At 43.5% G+C, this 19,356-nt stretch overlaps 1 protein-coding gene across 1 annotated transcript in view; it reads left to right on the forward strand.

The window, feature by feature from the left end:
* The window catches only part of otofa (otoferlin a), a 66,268-nt gene that overhangs the window by 28,716 nt on the left and 18,196 nt on the right, over nt 1-19,356 (forward strand). The window contains exons 6-14 of the mRNA XM_061091552.1: nt 14,108-14,181; nt 14,357-14,483; nt 14,673-14,727; nt 16,121-16,252; nt 17,753-17,815; nt 18,186-18,270; nt 18,439-18,598; nt 18,745-18,931; nt 19,104-19,290. Coding sequence (XP_060947535.1) covers nt 14,108-14,181; nt 14,357-14,483; nt 14,673-14,727; nt 16,121-16,252; nt 17,753-17,815; nt 18,186-18,270; nt 18,439-18,598; nt 18,745-18,931; nt 19,104-19,290 — 1,070 coding nt within the window. The remainder of the gene's footprint in view (nt 1-14,107; nt 14,182-14,356; nt 14,484-14,672; nt 14,728-16,120; nt 16,253-17,752; nt 17,816-18,185; nt 18,271-18,438; nt 18,599-18,744; nt 18,932-19,103; nt 19,291-19,356) is intronic.

The raw sequence follows: 19,356 nt of genomic DNA on the forward strand, positions 1-19,356 counted from the left end.
GTCTGCCCTGCAGGATGCTCTCTTCCTCCTCTCTGCGCCGGCACTTGCTCTTTCTCTGTGGTTGGTTTTTGGGGCTTTTGTTGAATAGTGTGTGAAATAATCTGTGGGTTGTATCGATTTCTACTGAGACTATCTGCACAGCCAGAGCCTTAAACCCATCATTGCACTGCATGTTGAATAGCAGAGTGAATAACACTGTGTGTGTGCGGCTGTGTTGTGTTTTTCTTTTTGCTCGTTGACTCTGAAAGCCAAATTTCACCGTCTTATACGGCATGAAGCTGTTCAGGGTCTGCTGATAAGAGACTCTAAGCTGCCGGAGGAAATAAAAAAGTTGCCTCACTCAAGTTTTAGAACATCCCTCTGGTGTTATATAAAACACACAGTATGCGGGTTTGGTCGACAAAGAAAAAGAAAGTATTGCCGTCAAAGAAATACTGTTAAAGCTGCTTGAAACACTGTATTCAACGTGCAACAGATTCGATTGTTAATTGTTCTAATCATCCTTTTCCAGGTGAATGGGTTTCTCTCCTTGCTGCATGATGAGGGCATCTCTCGTCTTGTTGCCGTGGTAGCACAGAGGTGTCAGTCAGACTTTGTAAGGAAAACCGTAGGGCTTTTGTCTAAGGCGGGGGGGACAAATGAGCTGTGAAAAAAAAGGGCCAACAATTTAAAGCCAAGCCAGCAAATCCAGCTCTAATCCACCTCTCACCGGTCGGCGTTAGGCAGACTGACAGGCCGGGGAAGGATTCTTATTGGCCTCGCCACTTTTCATCCAAACCTTTCATTTCCTGAAATTACCAGCAGCTCAGTTTATCTCTGGTTAAGAGGTTTCCAGAATGAAACACTAACCATTTTTCATTACCTCCGGAATTCGGCTGCTTTCGATCATTGTCCTCCGGTAATGAAGCATGAATGTACAGGAGATAATAACCTGGCATGACTTTTCTTTTTCCTCTCGGGAAGATGGGGAGGAGGAGAATGTGATTTGCAGTTTCCATTGCCTTTTACTTTACTAAAGGAAGTGATTTCCAGTAGCTTTAGCCAGAGCTTGCTAAATTGTGTCAAGTAGATATCAAGGAATACCTACAAGTATAAAGTATAGTTGTACATATGTTACGGCTCCAGGATGTTAGCTTGCTACGTCTAGGGGGGGAGTAGGGGAACCATAACACATGTTACTGTTAGGCTGACTCGGAGAACAACAAAACAGGGCACAACAGCAAACTGGATCAGTAAGTGTGTTTTATTTAGCCAGCGATCCGCCAAGGGGAATAGGGAACTATAAGCGGAGCCAAAGCAAAGAAAACAAGATAAAGTGACAACTAACTAGTGCACACATACAACCTAGCTAATACATACAGAGGGTGGCCCCGCTCCTAACCTGATGTGATAACAGAGTATGGTCTACGTGAGGGCAGTGTAAACCCAAGGGTGTCTTACCTATTCACCTAAACCCCGCTGGCATCTCACAAACAAAAAGCAACAGCTCCACACAGCCCACACACAGGCAGACAATGGCCTCCCTCCATGGAGACAAAACAGGTGCAAGTTATCAAGGCCTGACGACACTAATTGGCCAACAGACAGCTCCCAGATTGGACAGGGGGTTGGACGATGGTGGAGGAACAGCCAATGGTGTGAGACCTGCAGAGAATGAGAGGGGAGACACAGGAAAACAACCACACACGTAACACCCCCACCCATAAGAGCAAACATCACACACGAGAAAGGGCATCCGCACACATATTCTCGGAGCCCTTCTTGTGACGAATCACCAGGTTGTACCCCTGCACAATCAGCGCCCACCGCATGAGGCGCTGGTTCTGATTATACATCCGGTGGAGAAAAACCAGCGGATTGTGATCCGTGTAGACCACAATTGGCCTAGAACTCGATCCCAAATAAACTTCAAAAAACTGGAGTGCCATCAGCAAAGCCAGAGCTTCCTGCTCAATAGTAGAGTACCGTGTCTGGCACTCATTGAACTTCCGTGAGAAGTAGCAGACCGGATGGTCCAGCCCGTTGGAATCCTCCTGGATAAGAACGGCACCTACATTGCATGCGTCTACCTCCATCTTGAATGGCTTCTCAAAGTCAGGAGCCACCAGAACAGGGGTACTACATAGCAGAGTCTTAACAGAAACAAAAGCGTGTTGGCAATCTGGAGACCACGCAAACGGGACCAAGGGGCTCAGCAGACTAGTCAGAGGGGCGACAACAGAGGAAAAATTCCTACAGAACCCACGATAATACCCAGCCATACCCAAGAAGCGGCGCAGCTCACGCCGGGTGATGGGCACTGGGAAGGCAGTGATAGCAGTCACCTTAGCCTCCACGGGGCGCACCTCACCACCCCCAACCTGTTTACCAAGGTAAGTAACGGTAGCCCTACCAAACTCACATTTTGCCAAATTCAGCGTCAAGGAAGCCCTCGCCAAACGCTGGAACACTGTTGTCAAGGTATCTACATGAGCAGCCCAATCAGACGAATACACAACTACATCATCGAGGTAAGCAGCACAGTGTGGGACGTCAGCTAAAACAATATTCACTAAGCGCTGGAAAGTGGCAGGTGCATTCCGCATCCCAAACGCCATCACTGAGTACTGCTGAAACTTGTCTGGAGTGACAAATGCGGAGATCTCCGAAGCACGAGCAGTAAGTGGGACTTGCCAATATCCCTTTAACAGATCCAGCTTTGTCACATACCGGGCAGACCCAATGGTGTCCACACAATCATCAATACGCGGCAACGGGTACGAGTCAGGAACCGTGACTGCGTTCACCTTCCTATAATCCGTACAGAAACGGAACGTGCCATCAGGCTTGGGTACCAAGAGGCATGGTGAACTCCAAGGACTAGAGCTCGAAGACGCCAGACTATTCTCTACTAAATAAGACACCTCCTGCGACATGATCAACCTTTTCGTAGCGTTAATGCGGTATGGATGCTGCTTGATAGGTGCTGCACCTCCCACATCTATATCATGCTTCAAAACGTTGGTCAGGGAAGGAACATCACCGAACAGACAAGGGAACCCACGTATTAGGGCTACCATGTCAGCCCTACGTTCCTCATCCAGATAGGCCAGATGCGAGTCCAGAGATGACAGCATCCGAGAGTTCAACAACCGAGGGGTCTGTTGAGGAGCACTCCGCAACTCCAATCCATCCTCGTCACCCTCAGGAACCTGGTAGGAGCCTGGAACCAATACAGCTGGAACGGCAGACTTGACTGTGGGACCCGTAGACCCTTCTACGGAGTCCTCAGGAGGAGTAACTTTTGCATGATACAACTTAAGCATGTTAACATGGCAAACTCTTGTCTTGCGCCTCCGATCTGGGGTCTGTATCACATAATCTGTGTCACTCAACTTCCGTCCCACACAATAAGGACCGGAGAAACGGGCAGAGAGGGAGGATCCGGGAATGGGAAGCAGAACTAGAACCTGGTCACCCGTCTGCAGTGAACGTGGGACAGCCTTCTCATCAAAGTGACGCTTCATCCGCTTCTGTGAGGCGGACAGAGCTTCCCTAGCGAGGGCACAGGCACTGTGCAACCGTTCACGGAACCGGCTCACATAAGTTAACACATTTTGAGAAGAAGCACTACCCGAGATAAGCTGGTCTTTCAGAACTCTGAGAGGGCCGCGTACCGTATGTCCAAAAACAAGGTCAGCCGGACTAAACCCTAAGGACTCCTGAACGATCTCACGAACCGCAAACAAGGCAAAAGGAACACCCTCATCCCAGTCTCTCCCGGTCTCGAGACAGTACTTTCGCAGTATGGATTTAAGCGTTTGGTGCCAACGTTCGAGAGCACCCTGAGACTCAGGGTGGTAGGCACTGGAAACTCTGTGTGTAATAGACAAAGATGTCAGCACCTGCTCAAAAAGGTTAGAAAGGAAATTACTTCCTTGATCAGTTTGCACCACTTTCGGGAGCCCAAACGTCGAGAAAAACTTAACCAAAGCCTTGACCACTGCCTGAGCAGTGATTTTCCGAAGGGGAATAGCCTCAGGATACCGTGTAGCAACACACATAATCGTCAATAAAAACTGGTTACCAGTCTTAGACTTAGGCAATGGGCCAACACAATCAACTAACACGTGCTCAAAAGGTTCACCTAACGCGGGTATCGGACAGAGAGGAGCGGGTGGAATAACCTGGTTTGGTTTTCCTGTGACCTGACAGGTATGACAAGTACGACAGAATGCAGCTACATCACGTTTCAGTCCAGGCCAAAAGAAGTGCCTTAGAATCCTGTCATAGGTTTTCGTGATACCTAAATGACCAGACCATACGTGACTATGAGCAAGTGATAGAATATCCTGTCGATATGCAACAGGCACTACAATCTGATAGATCACACTCCAGTCACGTTCTGAATCAAGAGATGAAGTCCACTTACGCATGAGAAGAGCATTATCTAGGAAGTAACCCACCTTACCGTCGATATCCCCACCCGGAGTAACAGCCTTCCCATAACACTGCTCCAGTGTAGAATCTATCTTTTGCATAGCAACCAGCTTATCACGAGTTATCGGTAGAGGCAATGGGTCGAGACTAAGGCCAGCACTCTCAACGGCACTGTTCTTATCAGGCAGTGGAGGGGGCACAGAGGTAGAACCAGTAACCTCATTTACGTCCCCCACTGGGACAAGAAAGGAGTCAGACAGGTCAACCACATTACTCAATGGTCGGGACTGCGCCCGTGTAACAGCCCCCACCGGAAAAATCCCAGGGAATCTCTCGGCTAACTCATCCTCAGCGTTAGCTTCGGGACAGTCCAATACCTCCAACATAGGCAGCACTCTGCCTCCAGCAATATCATTGCCCATGATAAACTGAACGCCTTTTACCGGCAGGTTATGACATACCCCGACTTTGAAAATTCCACTGACTAAATCACATTTTAAATGTATCAGGTGCAAGGGGACTGGCACAAATCCCATCTCTATGCCCTGAACCAAAACACTGGAACCACAGAATGAATCACCTGACAATGGCACTGCATCAGAGAGGATAAACGACTGGGCCGCCCCAGTGTCACGGAGAATCTGAACCTTTTGCTGTTCCTTTGGATCACCGGTCAGTGACACAAGACCACTCAAAATGAATGGTTTGTAGCTGGGGTCAGGAAGGTCAGAAATGCACACATTCGGCATAACTGCCACAGAGCGAGAAACTGTACTTATCAACCCAACCCCCTTTTGTTGTTGAACGGGCGGTGGATGATTTCTCATACGAAGCTGACAGTCAGCAATTAAATGGCCAAATTCATGACAATAATAACACTCCCGTTCCTCCCTAGAACGTATAGGTAGCGAAACTGACCTGCGAAACTGAGTGGTTGGAGAGGTAGAGAACGAATGAGCGGGCTTGTGGGTGAGTACAAACTCGTCCGCTAATACAGCTGCCTGGGACATTGACACCACTTTTTGCTCATTCAAGTATGTTACTATACGTTCTGATACACTATTCTTGAATTCCTCCAGCAGGACTAATTCTCGAAGAGAGGAAAAATCTGTAGTTTTAGTGGCGGTGCACCACCGATCAAACAAGGTGGCCTTCTCTCGAGCAAACTCCATGAAAGTACGATCAGGAGACTTTTTGCAACTCCTAAATTTTTGTCTATATGCCTCAGGTACTAACTCATACGCACGAAGAACAGTGGTTTTAACAATTTCGTAATCTAGACTGTCCGCCAACGAAATGGACGCCAACACCTCCTGAGCTTTACCAGTTAGTTTACACTGAAGCAAGAGGGGCCACACCTCTTTAGGCCACTGCATAGAAACTGCGATGCGTTCAAACACACCAAAATAAGAATCGATTTCCGATTCCCGGAACTGCGGAACCAACGCCATTTGTTTAGTCACATCCAATGTGCAAAATGAGCTAGCTAGTGGAGAAGAGAGGGTGGTTTGGGGTGAACGTGCTGCACTTGCAGCCTCCAATTCCAACCTCCGTAGTTTCACCTCCTTCTCTGCCTCAATCCGTCGGATCTCCAGATGGTGCTCACGCTCAGCTTGCCTCTCTCCACGCTCAGCCTCCAATTGCAAGCGGGCCAACCTTACTTTCAGACGGGCGTCCTGAGACGACATTAATAAAGTAGGTGACAACGGATTAAAGCGTGGTAAGGTAGCGGGTGGCTTAGCCTCTGCCCCAGCCTGCATGTCCTCCCTATCATCACTACAAGGAGAAGCCGCATTCACACCAAGCACCTCCTTGCCCACCAGCATATCCACGACACACTCCTTAAGTCTCGCTTTGAGCAGGGTCCCCTGAACTGGAAACTCAAAATGAGCCGCTATGGCATATAAATCAGCCTTCCGGCATCTGTCAATTCGATCCATAGACGGATCAGCCAAAAAGACACCCAAATCAAAAGCCTCCATAACGAGCCCTACAAAAACAACTACTGCCTATCTTATACACACAAACCAGCTACACTATGTGCACACCTGCATCGAACACCTCTAAGCCAGCCCGACGTGGAGTCCTACAATGAGGATCCCGGATGAGCCCCCAAATATGTTACGGCTCCAGGATGTTAGCTTGCTACGTCTAGGGGGGGAGTAGGGGAACCATAACACATGTTACTGTTAGGCTGACTCGGAGAACAACAAAACAGGGCACAACAGCAAACTGGATCAGTAAGTGTGTTTTATTTAGCCAGCGATCCGCCAAGGGGAATAGGGAACTATAAGCGGAGCCAAAGCAAAGAAAACAAGATAAAGTGACAACTAACTAGTGCACACATACAACCTAGCTAATACATACAGAGGGTGGCCCCGCTCCTAACCTGATGTGATAACAGAGTATGGTCTACGTGAGGGCAGTGTAAACCCAAGGGTGTCTTACCTATTCACCTAAACCCCGCTGGCATCTCACAAACAAAAAGCAACAGCTCCACACAGCCCACACACAGGCAGACAATGGCCTCCCTCCATGGAGACAAAACAGGTGCAAGTTATCAAGGCCTGACGACACTAATTGGCCAACAGACAGCTCCCAGATTGGACAGGGGGTTGGACGATGGTGGAGGAACAGCCAATGGTGTGAGACCTGCAGAGAATGAGAGGGGAGACACAGGAAAACAACCACACACGTAACAACATATGCAAGACTTTAGTTTTAAAGAATGGTACTACGTAAAAATCTTTTATTTAACTCTGACTGCACATTAACGGCTATTTAAAGCTATGTTCTATATGTATTTGTATTCGTTTTAGTGACAAGTCAAGTTCTATGGCTCTCATCACTTCCAGTTATATAACAGCTATAGACTATGTTATATAAGTTGTTCTTTTTTGAATCCACGGGTATGAGATTGGAACTTGGTTTTGACGGTTCAGTAAAGTCCAGGCATCGGTCTCGGGAAAGAAAGAATTGTGTTGGAACATTGCTAATCAAAATGGAAATATCTAATGGAAATAATATGTATGCCTAAAGTCCCCGTCACTTAACATTATAATCATAGACCTTCAAAAATGTCGCCATCAGGGGCTGGAAGTCTTTAAACTTCCTTCCAAAACACTTCGGAAGCAGCAAACTCAAACCGTGTCTACTTGGCTCTACTTAGCTCCACCGCCTTTTTGTCTATTTCTGTTGTGTCAGCTGAAGCCTAAATGTCATGTGTGCTGCTTACAGAAAAGTCTGTACACGCGGCTGTTTTCAGTGGGCATCCAATTTAATTATAACAGCACAGTATGACTACGGTGGAGTGTAGGTGGGTTGCTGGGGCGTAGCGGTTCCTCCTCGTCCACTTAATTGAGTAAAATTAAAGTTGAACTTCACCATCCCACTTCCACCACCTCTCCCTCCCTCCATGTACTGCACAATGATTTATGGCAGAGCACATAAAATATTTCGAGCTTTGTGCGACACCACAAAGAGCTGGCTTCACAGGGATTTGGAAGAGAATGGATTTAAGGCTCCAGTTGTCATTTCATCTGTGGACATGACAAAAAACTGGGATGAAAAGGGAGTCCACAGATGTGATTGTTACACTGGTGCAGAGGCTAACAAGACACGATCTATTCCTACTGAAACAGCACGTACATTAATCAACATAGCCCCAGTGAAACACAGTATACAGTCATTGTGTTTATTCAAACAATTACAAAATGCACGATTAACTTGCAAATTGTCAAATTACTCTAAGGAGACTATTCAGCTTGAGCACTTTCTTTTGCTGCATAATTGACTGATTCTGTGATTCATTGTCCGTCGGAGAAAACTGCAGTATTTTCACGGACAGCTCTGGAGTTGCATATTGTGTTGTGTAGTCTTTCATCTTCATCTCAGTGTGTCTGCTCACTGCGGCACTGACTCCCTGTGGAAACCACAACAATAGATATCAGCTAATAATGAAACCATGCCATGCATTGACTGTATCGCTGTTGATCTTAGATTTACTTTTGTTCCTATTGCTTTTATTTGCAGAGGTTGGTAAATGTCTTATCAACACGGGTATTATGTTGCCTGATTGGACTTCTCATAACGAGTAATGCTAATGTTCTTAGTGAATGTGCTCTCATGTGGCGGTTGCTCTTTTGACAGTGTCCAGTGAGTGCAGGGAAGGCAGTCATGTGTTCAGGCCACCAATCAGCAGCAAGAATGACCCCTGAATGAGCTGTACATGTGCCAAAACAACCAATCCCTGATACCCACTGTTTGGGTAAACCTTTTGTTAAAAGGGTTTTGCCGATCAGGACAAACCAACGTGTTTGAAATATAATGCTGTCTCAGGTGTATATGGTGTCTGGAGTGCAAACCTAAACCTAAAAATCCAATAAAGAGCAGGACAGTTTCTGCACAGTAAGTAAATGGTACACATTGGACGAGCCTGTCATGAACACAGATTCACTAATTTAATTAGAGCAAGTTAAAACACTGTTATTGCTGTACAGGACCTTTGAGAGAGGTTTTTATACCTGAAGGATAAGACTGTGTTTCTTACTTTGAACTCTATAAGCTATATACACTTAGGTGCAGGTTTATTATTGAAGTCAAACAGAATCACAAGCTGTCTCCTGATGCAGTGTAATACACTATTATTGTGCACTGAAGCAAACTGTCAGCATTCAAAATTACAATCCCTGTCAGCAGATAAAAAAATCTTCAGATCAGTGAATCGAGACATTGCTGACACACAGCAATAAAAGTTAAGGCTCCACAGATTCCGTTTGGAGCTCGGAGATAAGGGCCATAAAATGAAAAAATATGTTTCTTCAGAGTTTAATTTTTATGCCTCTGTGCCAGTGGCAGCCAAAGCCGGAGGCAGGAGATTTCCAGATTGTCCACTTTATCCATCTGTCCGTCTGAACCCTGAGATGGATTAAGGTTCACTTAAATTCAGAGAATTGATTTGATTTGGGTGGTCAGAGGTCATCTAACGTTTTACGAACATGATATGTGAGAAATTCCGAGAGGGAATTTAATCACATATGGCACAAACACTATTTCTCAAGGATAGTTAGAATTTGATGGTAAAAGGTCAAATTCACTGTAACTTTACAAAATTCTAAAATTCATACAGGTACTATAAGAGTACACTGTATTTCATTAAATTCCGTCTGACGGCTAATTTATGCAGCCTTATGCAAATAATAAATCTAAATCTGGCAATAAATCTGTCAGTTTCAAACGATGAACCCGTCAAAGCCCACCTACTTCCATGTGTTCTTTATGTTGGCATGATTGTAAAGCAATACCTCCACTAGAGGGCAGTGCACAGTCACGTGTTTCTGAGAACAACAGAGGAGGTTGTGACAAGTGACTGTTTGTCCATGTGCCTGGGAGAAGTATGACATCATGTAGATGTAGTTTTTGTAGTTTCTAAACAATTTGCAAAGTTTTCCCTAAATTAGCTTTGACATTGTTGGAATTCTTACTCCTGACCTATGATCGTCCAATTGATGTGTTGGCTATTCATTCTGTTCTCGTGTAGATGTGTTGTCCCCGGGGACGGCTCTGTGGATTGGCTCTGCTGTTTTGTTTCACTGTGGTTTGTCGTGGTTCTTGTTCTCAACTTATGAGATAGAATGGTGTCTAATGTGAACATTTTGTTAGTATCACTTATTGGAAACGTGCCTCTTGGGGTAAATAGTATCCATTTCTTGTATCACCTTGACCCTGATAGGAGTTGTAAACATGTTCTGTTTTCCTTTGTGGGGATTACTTGAAATATTACATAAAAGGGAACGTCCTTGGAATCCCTCAGACTTTTTTCTGTTCCGGTCTGGTTGATGCAATAACAGAGTAAAAAATGCAAGAGTGCTACTTGGAGTGGATATAAAATATTAAGTGATGTATGTTCATACCTGGTTGCTGTTTCATGTCCATAGCTCTTTTCTTTAATATTGTGGAAGTAGATTTATTCTATATGCTGGATAAAAGCACACACACACACACATACACACACGCACACATGCACAAATAAATAAATGCTTGATATGTCCCAAAGGAAAAAAAACAATTTTTGTTTGCTGTTGTCATGACGTGACTAGTTCAAAGCAATTTTTCAAGGGGGCATTAAACTTGCATAAGCTTCTCTCTATGTGAAGCTAATGAGGGTACAGTTTGAGGGAACACTCACGAGATCACAAGCAAAGTGTCAAATACTGAGTTCATTGGCGACACGAAAAGATGTTCGTATGGCAGAGATAAATAATACTGACGTTCTGTTTCATCTTGTGCAGTCAACGTGGAAAGTTGGAGAAGAAGACAGAAAGAAATCGAGTTTTTGTGTATGAGAGACAGACAGGTAGAGGACTGCAGAGCGCTCAATCAGGTTTTTGGATGGAGAGCTCTGGGCTTGCTTTTCGGCTCCTAACTGTGTTATCAGGTGGGGCTGATCTTTGTCTGGCTCCAGTTCAGGGGATCCTGGGAGCACTGGAATAAGTGCATCAAACCAATGTGTCAGAGAGGGAGAGAGATGGAGGGAGAGAGCAGGTGTGTGCAGTATACTGTATCTAATCCAGCCCCATTCTCCAGAGCCCTTAGAGCAGAACGTACAGTATATGTCAATGAATTATTGATTGCAGATGGTTTTTTTAACATCTTCCCTTTATTTATTTATTTCGATCTCAATGGGGGATGGGAGTTGGTGGTCGAGAATTCAACATAAAGACATCAAGTGCAAAAAAGTAAAGTAAGAAAACATCACTAGTTGCTAGATCGTTTTCAAATCCCTGTTTTATGCAGGAGATGGAAATCAAGCTGCCAGGATCCAACGAATAACCCTGGAAATAAATCTGCTTTCGAAAATGAATGCTCTCCATTCATGTTGATGAATGACCTCATTCATCTTCGTTGCAATGTAATTTAACAGTTTATTCATGTATTATTGATTCTCTCACAATCACCCACAGACAAACAATACACATGTGCACATCTGTGCTGCAAAGATATGCAATAGTTGTGCTTGACATACAAGAGTGATCGTATTTCTTAATCTAATATCTTGAGAAATAGCCTCTTCTACCTGTGGTACATTGTCCCTATTTCTGTAATTGGAGACAACATGTGAACCATCTTTTCCTTTTAACTGACATCTTTGGTGGTTTCATCATTAGAAGGAGGGAAGTTTCAAGGTTAAGCTGATTTCGAAATCCTGGCCTCCTGTTGGGAGGTTTGTATCTGATGTTTGTCCTTGTGTTCATCTGCAAAGGGAAAGAAAAGGAGACAGAAAGTATGTGGAATATTTAGCAGCTCAATATGTTTCCTAGGATTTTCCAGGGTCGCTCTTTTCTTCTGGTTATTCATGACTGCTTGTGCACAGAGGATATCTAACTGCTGATACATGTTTCCGAGGTGTGTTGCCTGTCATCTTCACAATAATCACAGTATCAGTGACATGTTTACTGACAAGTAACCTGATCTGTCTCAGAAGACTGGCGGGCTGAAGATGTTGTGTCCGGTACGGTGGTTAAGTGGTTTGTACTGGCGCCTCACAGTTAAAAGGTGCTTGGTTCCAATCTCTGTTTGGCCAGGGGGCTTTTAGTGTGGAGTTTGCATGTTCTCCTGGTATGTGTGTGGGTTTTCTCCATTTTCTTTCAGTTTCCTTTCACCATCCTGAGAGATGCAGACTGGCTTTGGGTTAATTGGATTCTCTAAATTGATTGTAGGCTTGAATGGTTGTTTATCTTTGTATGTTGGCCCATGTAACAGTGGGCGAGAGGCCAATGAATGGGAAGCAGTATAGATAATAGATAGATTCAAGTTTTGTTGTGCATATATGAGTCCAATGTCAGTAGACCCTGGTTTCCATTCACCATGACCAGATAGCTTTAGTTACTAATACTTATCCAGACTTTACCTCTTGAGGTGGCATCGATATGAATACTTTTTCCAAACTCAGTAAATTAAACTGCAAAAGTTAAAAGGACTGCATTTAAATTGTGTTTTTCTGCACATGCTGTACGTTCTTGTATATCAGCCACATTCTCACACGGCCATCAGGGATCATTTGGGATTCAGGATTGCAGCACCAGGGTAAAATATTGATGTTACCTCTTAGTTATCTAACAATATTCAAGCACAACATTATAGAAAGTTCACATCAGTCTCTTTTAAACTCTTAAAATCGGTTTAGTTTTTGATGGTGGTGTATAGAGCCCCACCCACTCCATCTCTCTCCTCCTCCTCCTCCTCTCTGTGTATCTCCAACCATCTACGTCCACCTCTTTCTCTCTCTCCCTTCCCTCCTCTCTCCTTTATCATCCACTCACCTGCACCAGCTGTTATCTGCCTGGTTGGTTTGTTGCCACACCTGACGAGAGTAGGATTGAGTAGGATCAGTGGAGTCTTTCATGTGGTATGTATGAAAAATACATTTTACACATGTGTGAGTTTTATTTGGTGCCTTGTTGGGAAATAACAAGGAGGCAATAGGTTGGATTACTGGACCATCTCATTTTGCTGTTGCAGTAACCAGGGCTATTGATTCTTTTTTTCCCTACTGATACAATATTTCATGCAATCATGTAGAAAATGGGGGAAAAGTCCTCCACGGTCAAATATGGTGTTTCAAATTGATATTTTAACAAATAAATATTCAATGTTTTATCATATAAAACAAAAAGCAGCAAAGGCTCACATTTGATTAAAAATTTGTTTGATTTTGCTTTATAAATTACCTTAATTATTTTGGTATCCAAATTGTTGCCAATCAACTTTATATTAGTTAAAGAATTGATTGATCCACTCGTTTTTCTCAGCACTACAATGAAAACATGTTGCCTTCAAAGATCTTTTCCGCAGCTTTCTAGGGAAAAGAAAAATGTTTTTTGGACACAGTGGAGACAGAGTGTATCCATAAGAATACATGGCCTAGATTTGATTTGACTGGAAAAGCTTTTCACCTCTTTACTGACCCGTGAACCTATGAAGTTGTGATAGATTTCTGTAAAACCAACCCCTCCTCCATATTACATGAAATTAAGTTTGACTGTAGCCTCTGGAATAAAGTTGGACTGATCAAAGCAGAAACTGAACTCGACTTTGAAGGATCGCTCGAGGAAAACAAAAGGAAAACCTTTCATTAATTTCCTGACATGCATCCGCATCAAATTGGACGGCCACAGTCATTCTCAATTATTAAGGCCCCTCATTTGTCGTCCCACCGCTGACATCACAAGCTCTTTGTCGTTGTGGTGATATGTGATCCAAATGATGTCGATGGGGAGACACCGGATACTCTTGTGACTGAGAGTCTGGAGAATTGGTGGTGATGATTAAATCCCCTGGAATTAAATGTCTGGCCAGGCCACAAAGATGTCTGTGATATATGGACATTACATGTGGGGTTGGGTTGCATGTTGATTATGTCCCCATGTGGGCAGTGGAGTTTTCACTGAAGTGAAGTTCAGCACTTGGTAATGTGAATCGCTCTCCTCCGAGTGTCTGATCGTATCGATGGAGACTGAACTCCATGAGACACATGTTTGGAGTTGATTCATCTGAAGATGGATCAAAGGTGAATCAGACACAAGTTCACTTTCATGTTATCAATTCCTCTTCCTCTCTCCTCCTCCTCTCTCCTCCTCCTCTCTCCTCCTCCTCCTCTCTTATCTGCTGTCCCTTTCTCCCGCACCAGAGCAGGGAAGGGAGTTTTCTCAGCCATGAAGCTCGGCAAGATGAAAAGCTCTAAAGACGATCACAAGAGAGGAGGTAAAACTACATACAACACAAGACACATTCAACCCGAAATATATCATTTGATTGTTTTGTTGATTCACTTTAGTTTTTTTAATTTGCAAGTTAACTTTAGGGAAAACAGGTAAAACACACTTTTATAAAACATATCAAGATTCTGTTGAAGAACAACTTGATTTGACTTGTCCAGATGAGCCGGCGGTCCTGGAAATGGACGACCTGGACAGGAAGGCGATCCGTCTTGCTGGAACACTTGACCCAGACACCATCTCCCTGGCCTCTGTCACCGCCTTCACCACCAACGTCTCAAATAAGAGGTGTGATGCCACCGCACAACACGAATCAGACAGCACATTGCTTCCATTTGACATAAATGTATTCATTTGAACTTTTTGAGATAATGGAAAGATGACAGTTTTCAGTGAGCTTGTGCCCCTGTGCTCACTCAGTGTCCTTGTTATCTCTCAGTGCACTGTAGAAAAATCATTAATTTAGTTTTTCTTCAGGTCGAAGCCAGATATAAAGATGGAACCTGGCTCTGGACGACCAGTGGATTATCAGGTGTGTGTGTGTGTCTCTGTTTCCAGGTCTTTGTCTGGGATTGAAAAAGCCCTTTGTATCCCCTTGTGCCTGTATATATGCACATATATGCATGTTTTGGGGGGTTTGATATATTGGTGGTTATGATGTATCACATGAATAATTTAAGGAAAAATACGTTAATTTTAAGCACAGCCGGATAGAGGTATTTTAGAGAAAATGTGTAATTATATGATTCTCCATTTTGCTGTGAGAAGATTGATGCTCCTCTTACATTTTTGTCTGAGGCCCTGAGCTGGAGCCTGGAGGTGATGAGCATAGATTATCATAAAGACTGAAGGCTGAAGGAAACAGCCAGCCAGCTCTTTTTTTTTTTCACCACCCTGCACCTCTGTAATTTACCAATTAACATACTGAATCTCACTATTTCTTGGCAAACTGCAGAGAGGTGGCACAGAAGTGCAGTGCAGATGGAGAAACTGTTGCTTATTCACAAATGCAGCTCATAACCCCCTGAAGACCCCATTTTGTAATTCTACATTTGTATATGTATTAATGAGATAGAGTATCTCAAATTGTAACAGACAAGCTGGCCCATTCCCCCTGCTGTCAATCTTTATGCTAAACTAAGCTAAACTAATTTTCTCCGGGCTCTTGCATCAAATTTACAGAATTGTTACATGTCTATTGTTTTTTAACAAGACTATTGTCTTAATTTGAGTAATATCAGAATATTGATGTCCATGTAAATGTGACTTAACATTTAAAATCGTTTGTTTAGTCTGCACAAAAACCAAAGTGTCAAATGACCATTTGCTGTTTAACTGCAAGATCATTTCTCAATATCTGTCACATCTATAGATAAGTACACACATATACCATTGTCCTTCCTTACAATCCGAGCAGTTGTGAATACCGCACTAACTTTATTTTATGACAACATCAGTAAGAAGAAGGAAAAGATTAATTGTGGGCCCAGTGTAACGTCCTCCGGTGCCTGCGCTCATGGCCGATTTTCATGGCCTATTTAACTTAAACACATACACTTATAAACCAGTCAAGTGGAGCCTTGTTGTAGTTATAAGTTGCAGACTCATCCTCTTTTGCTCTTGTTTCTCTCTGTTCCTATTAATCATCAAAAAGACTAATTAAACCTGCGGGATTTTGCTTTAATCTGAAAACTTTCTCAGAATCAGAGTAAAATCACAGGCTGAGATAGGGAAACCGGGGGGAAATCCCTCTCTACCTGGAATCAGCATCATTAGAGTCTGTGAAAGAACAATTTGAACTGTTTGACTCTGACTTGTTGAACTGATCAGGGTAAATGAGTGATTAAAAGTTTGCCGCTGGTTGACTTACTGTTTGGAGGAAGGTCGGTTGGTTTTAGACTGAATGTGTTGATCTCTCCCTTCAGATCAGCATCACGGTGATCGAGGCCCGGCAGCTGATAGGCCTCAACATGGACCCTGTGGTGTGTGTGGAGATTGGAGACGACAAGAAGTACACGTCCATGAAGGAGTCCACCAACTGCCCATACTACAATGAGGTGAGGAAATCCACTCTGCAAGAAAGCGAAGAATTAATAATTCATGCAATAACAACTAGATTCCTATGCTACCTCGGAATTCCGACATCACTTTTCTTCGTATTTTGTTTCTCTCGTTAGTTTAACTAATGCCATTTTTCACATAAATCATTTTTGGCGGAAAACGCTTGATTTCCTCTGGGATCTGTTGTTAAAACAGATTAAGGTTAAAGTGAACAAGTACAAAATCCACAGTGCATAGTATCCCAAAATCTCTTCACTAGAGAGTTCTTGCCTTCACTTGACGTGTTCCTGGACAGCACAGGAATCGCTCTTGTTAGTCAATGGAAGTGAGAATCACGCAGAACTCCCAGCCTCAGCTCTGTGTCCTGCTGGGACAGTGAAGGTTTGTCTCCCATCGATTCGTTCTGTTTGTTAGAAAGTCCCCCGCGGACTGGTAAACCTGGAAACCAGAGTGATTGAGATTATCGTTCTTCAAGCTCTCCATCCTCGCACTGAGGCACAGCAGTTGGTTCAGTGCCTTGGAAGTATGATCTCGTTTTTATTTGGGTTTGGGGGACAAGGTTTTGGTGCAGTGGATTCCTACATGTGGCTAAGAAATCGTGAGATCATGGTCTGGTTTTTAAAATATAAGATTCCCACAAAAGCACAAGTGAGGCCCCTCCCTTCACCACTTCTTTGCACATGACTCTGTTTCAGCTTTCATTTCGATTTACAGTTGTTAAATATTTGTATTGCAATATACAAAGACCCACTCAAATGAAGGGATTTACTGATCACGTGTTTTTGCTCCTCCCAGATAATTGAGTAACAAATCATGATCTTAAGTTTATTTATTGTACATTTTCTCGTACCATAATGACTCTATATCGTGTTGAAGCGGAGTTGCATTCATATGTTAAATAGCACATGCAGTAACACGTGCTGAACAAAGATATAGTGCTAACTGATCTTGTGGCGCCAGTAGGAGTTCATGCAGTTTCCATGGATCTCACTTCTAGCCGGTTGTTCTGTCCTGACTGAGGTGCCTAGAAGCTGCTTTATGAAACATTAACTACTGCAAAGGCATGAAAAGACTTTGATGCAGACGTGTGAACTAGTCATTTAATTTAATTATCTCATCTCCACTTCTAAAGGATTGAAACCTTGAGGGGGCTGGAGTTAAAGTATGTATTTTTAAAACTTCACTTCTCTGCTTGGGTCTTCACATGTTGACCTTTTCTGCAGATCATCAAAAAGAACTCTCACTGCCCTACAAAAGGCAGCAGATCTCCTGTGAGGCTGATAGGTTTGGATGTTTAAGATCACATTTCTGTTTGTTCCATCAGATCCTCAGGTGAACTCTGCTTTGGTTGTTTTCTGAGCCTCAAGTTTATCCAGAAACATTTGTTTTGGTTACATTGCACTCCCAGAACCAAACCAAATGAAGTGTGTGTTTTCTCATGAAAGAACAAGTGAAAACATTTTAATGGTCAAACATTTTTTCTCTGTCCTCTGCAGTATTTTGTCTTTGACTTCCACGTCCCTCCCGATGTCATGTTCGACAAGATCATCAAGATCTCAGTGAGTACTATGCTCGTTCAGGTTCTATTGCAGAGCAGTTTGCTGCAGAAATATAGCTGAAATCAATATGAACTTTAATACCTAGTAAAACCGGGAAGAGTAGATATCACAGTCCTTTGGGACCTAAACCCATAAAAAGATATTGCTGGTTATGCATTTATGAAGTTAAATGATGTACCCAGAGAGTCACTCATGTTAAATGTATTATGCTGAAGATATCATGCCGCCCCTTGTTTACCATTATGTAAATAGCCAGCTGCACTCAGACGTTTATGAATGATTTATGATGATTTATGATGATGTCCTTCAATACAATGATCCAGAGTTGGAGCCTTGTGCTAATACTTTATCCTCAATTCTGTCTAATTAGGTGATTCACTCCAAAAACCTCCTCCGGAGTGGGACCTTGGTGGGAACATTTAAGATGGATGTTGGGACAGTTTACTTCCAGCCTGGTACAAGCTGTAGCTCTGATGATAATAACTGCTGATAGCATGTGTTGAGCGTGTGTGATTTGTCTCGTATGTTTTCACATTGATATTAAAGTCTGATTTTAGTTTGTTGAAAACTGACAACAGAATTTCTTTGTTTTTTGGGGGGGGATTTATTGACATCTATCACAGAACACCAGTTCTACCACAAGTGGGCCATCCTGTCTGACCCTGATGACATCACAGCTGGATGTAAAGGATATGTAAAGTGTGACATCGCCGTAGTCGGAAAGGGCGACAACATCAAGACGCCACACAAGGCCAATGAAACTGATGAAGACGACGTAGAGGGGTAATCAGCTGTTGATGATCAAATTGGATTAATTTGGAAAAAGACAGTGTATCAGTTATAAAAATGTATATTATAGTATATAATAAATAATCAATAAAGCCACAGTCTTGTCTCCCACTGAGAGGTTGCTTTTGTTTGTTTTCCAGAAACCTCCTGCTCCCAGAGGGCATCCCAGCAGAGAGGCAGTGGGCGAGGTTTTATGTGAAGATCTACCGTGCAGAGGGACTCCCCAAAATGAACACCAACATAATGGCGAATGTGAAAAAGGCCTTCATAGGAGAGAACAGAGATCTGGTGGACCCCTACGTTCAAGTGCAGTTTGCTGGGCAGAAAGTAAATCCCTCCACATCCTGCTCTCCTCTATTCTCTGCTAGTTCCAGCAGTTGTAAACCGGCTTCTCTGGGTCCAACGCAGTGTGTCTGCTGTGACCATTTTGTGTGTGTTTGTGTGTGGAGGAGTGTGTGTGAGCACTTTGAGTTCAGTGCTTCCCTCCATGTTTCTCCAGGGGAAAACGTCTGTCCAGAAGAGCAGTTATGAACCGATCTGGAATGAGCAGCTCGTCTTCACTGAACTCTTCCCTCCACTCTGCAAACGCCTGAAGGTCCAGATCCGAGACTCGGATAAGGTCAACGACGTTGCCATAGGAACTCATTTTATTGACCTGCGCAAGATATCCAATGATGGTGATAAAGGTGAGTGAAACAAACACACATGTCAGCACTTTGTCTTACTAACATTGAGTAGCTGTCAGGTTAATA

This window comes from Limanda limanda, chromosome 18 (assembly GCF_963576545.1).
Source record: "Limanda limanda chromosome 18, fLimLim1.1, whole genome shotgun sequence".
Taxonomy (NCBI): Eukaryota; Metazoa; Chordata; class Actinopteri; order Pleuronectiformes; family Pleuronectidae; genus Limanda; species Limanda limanda.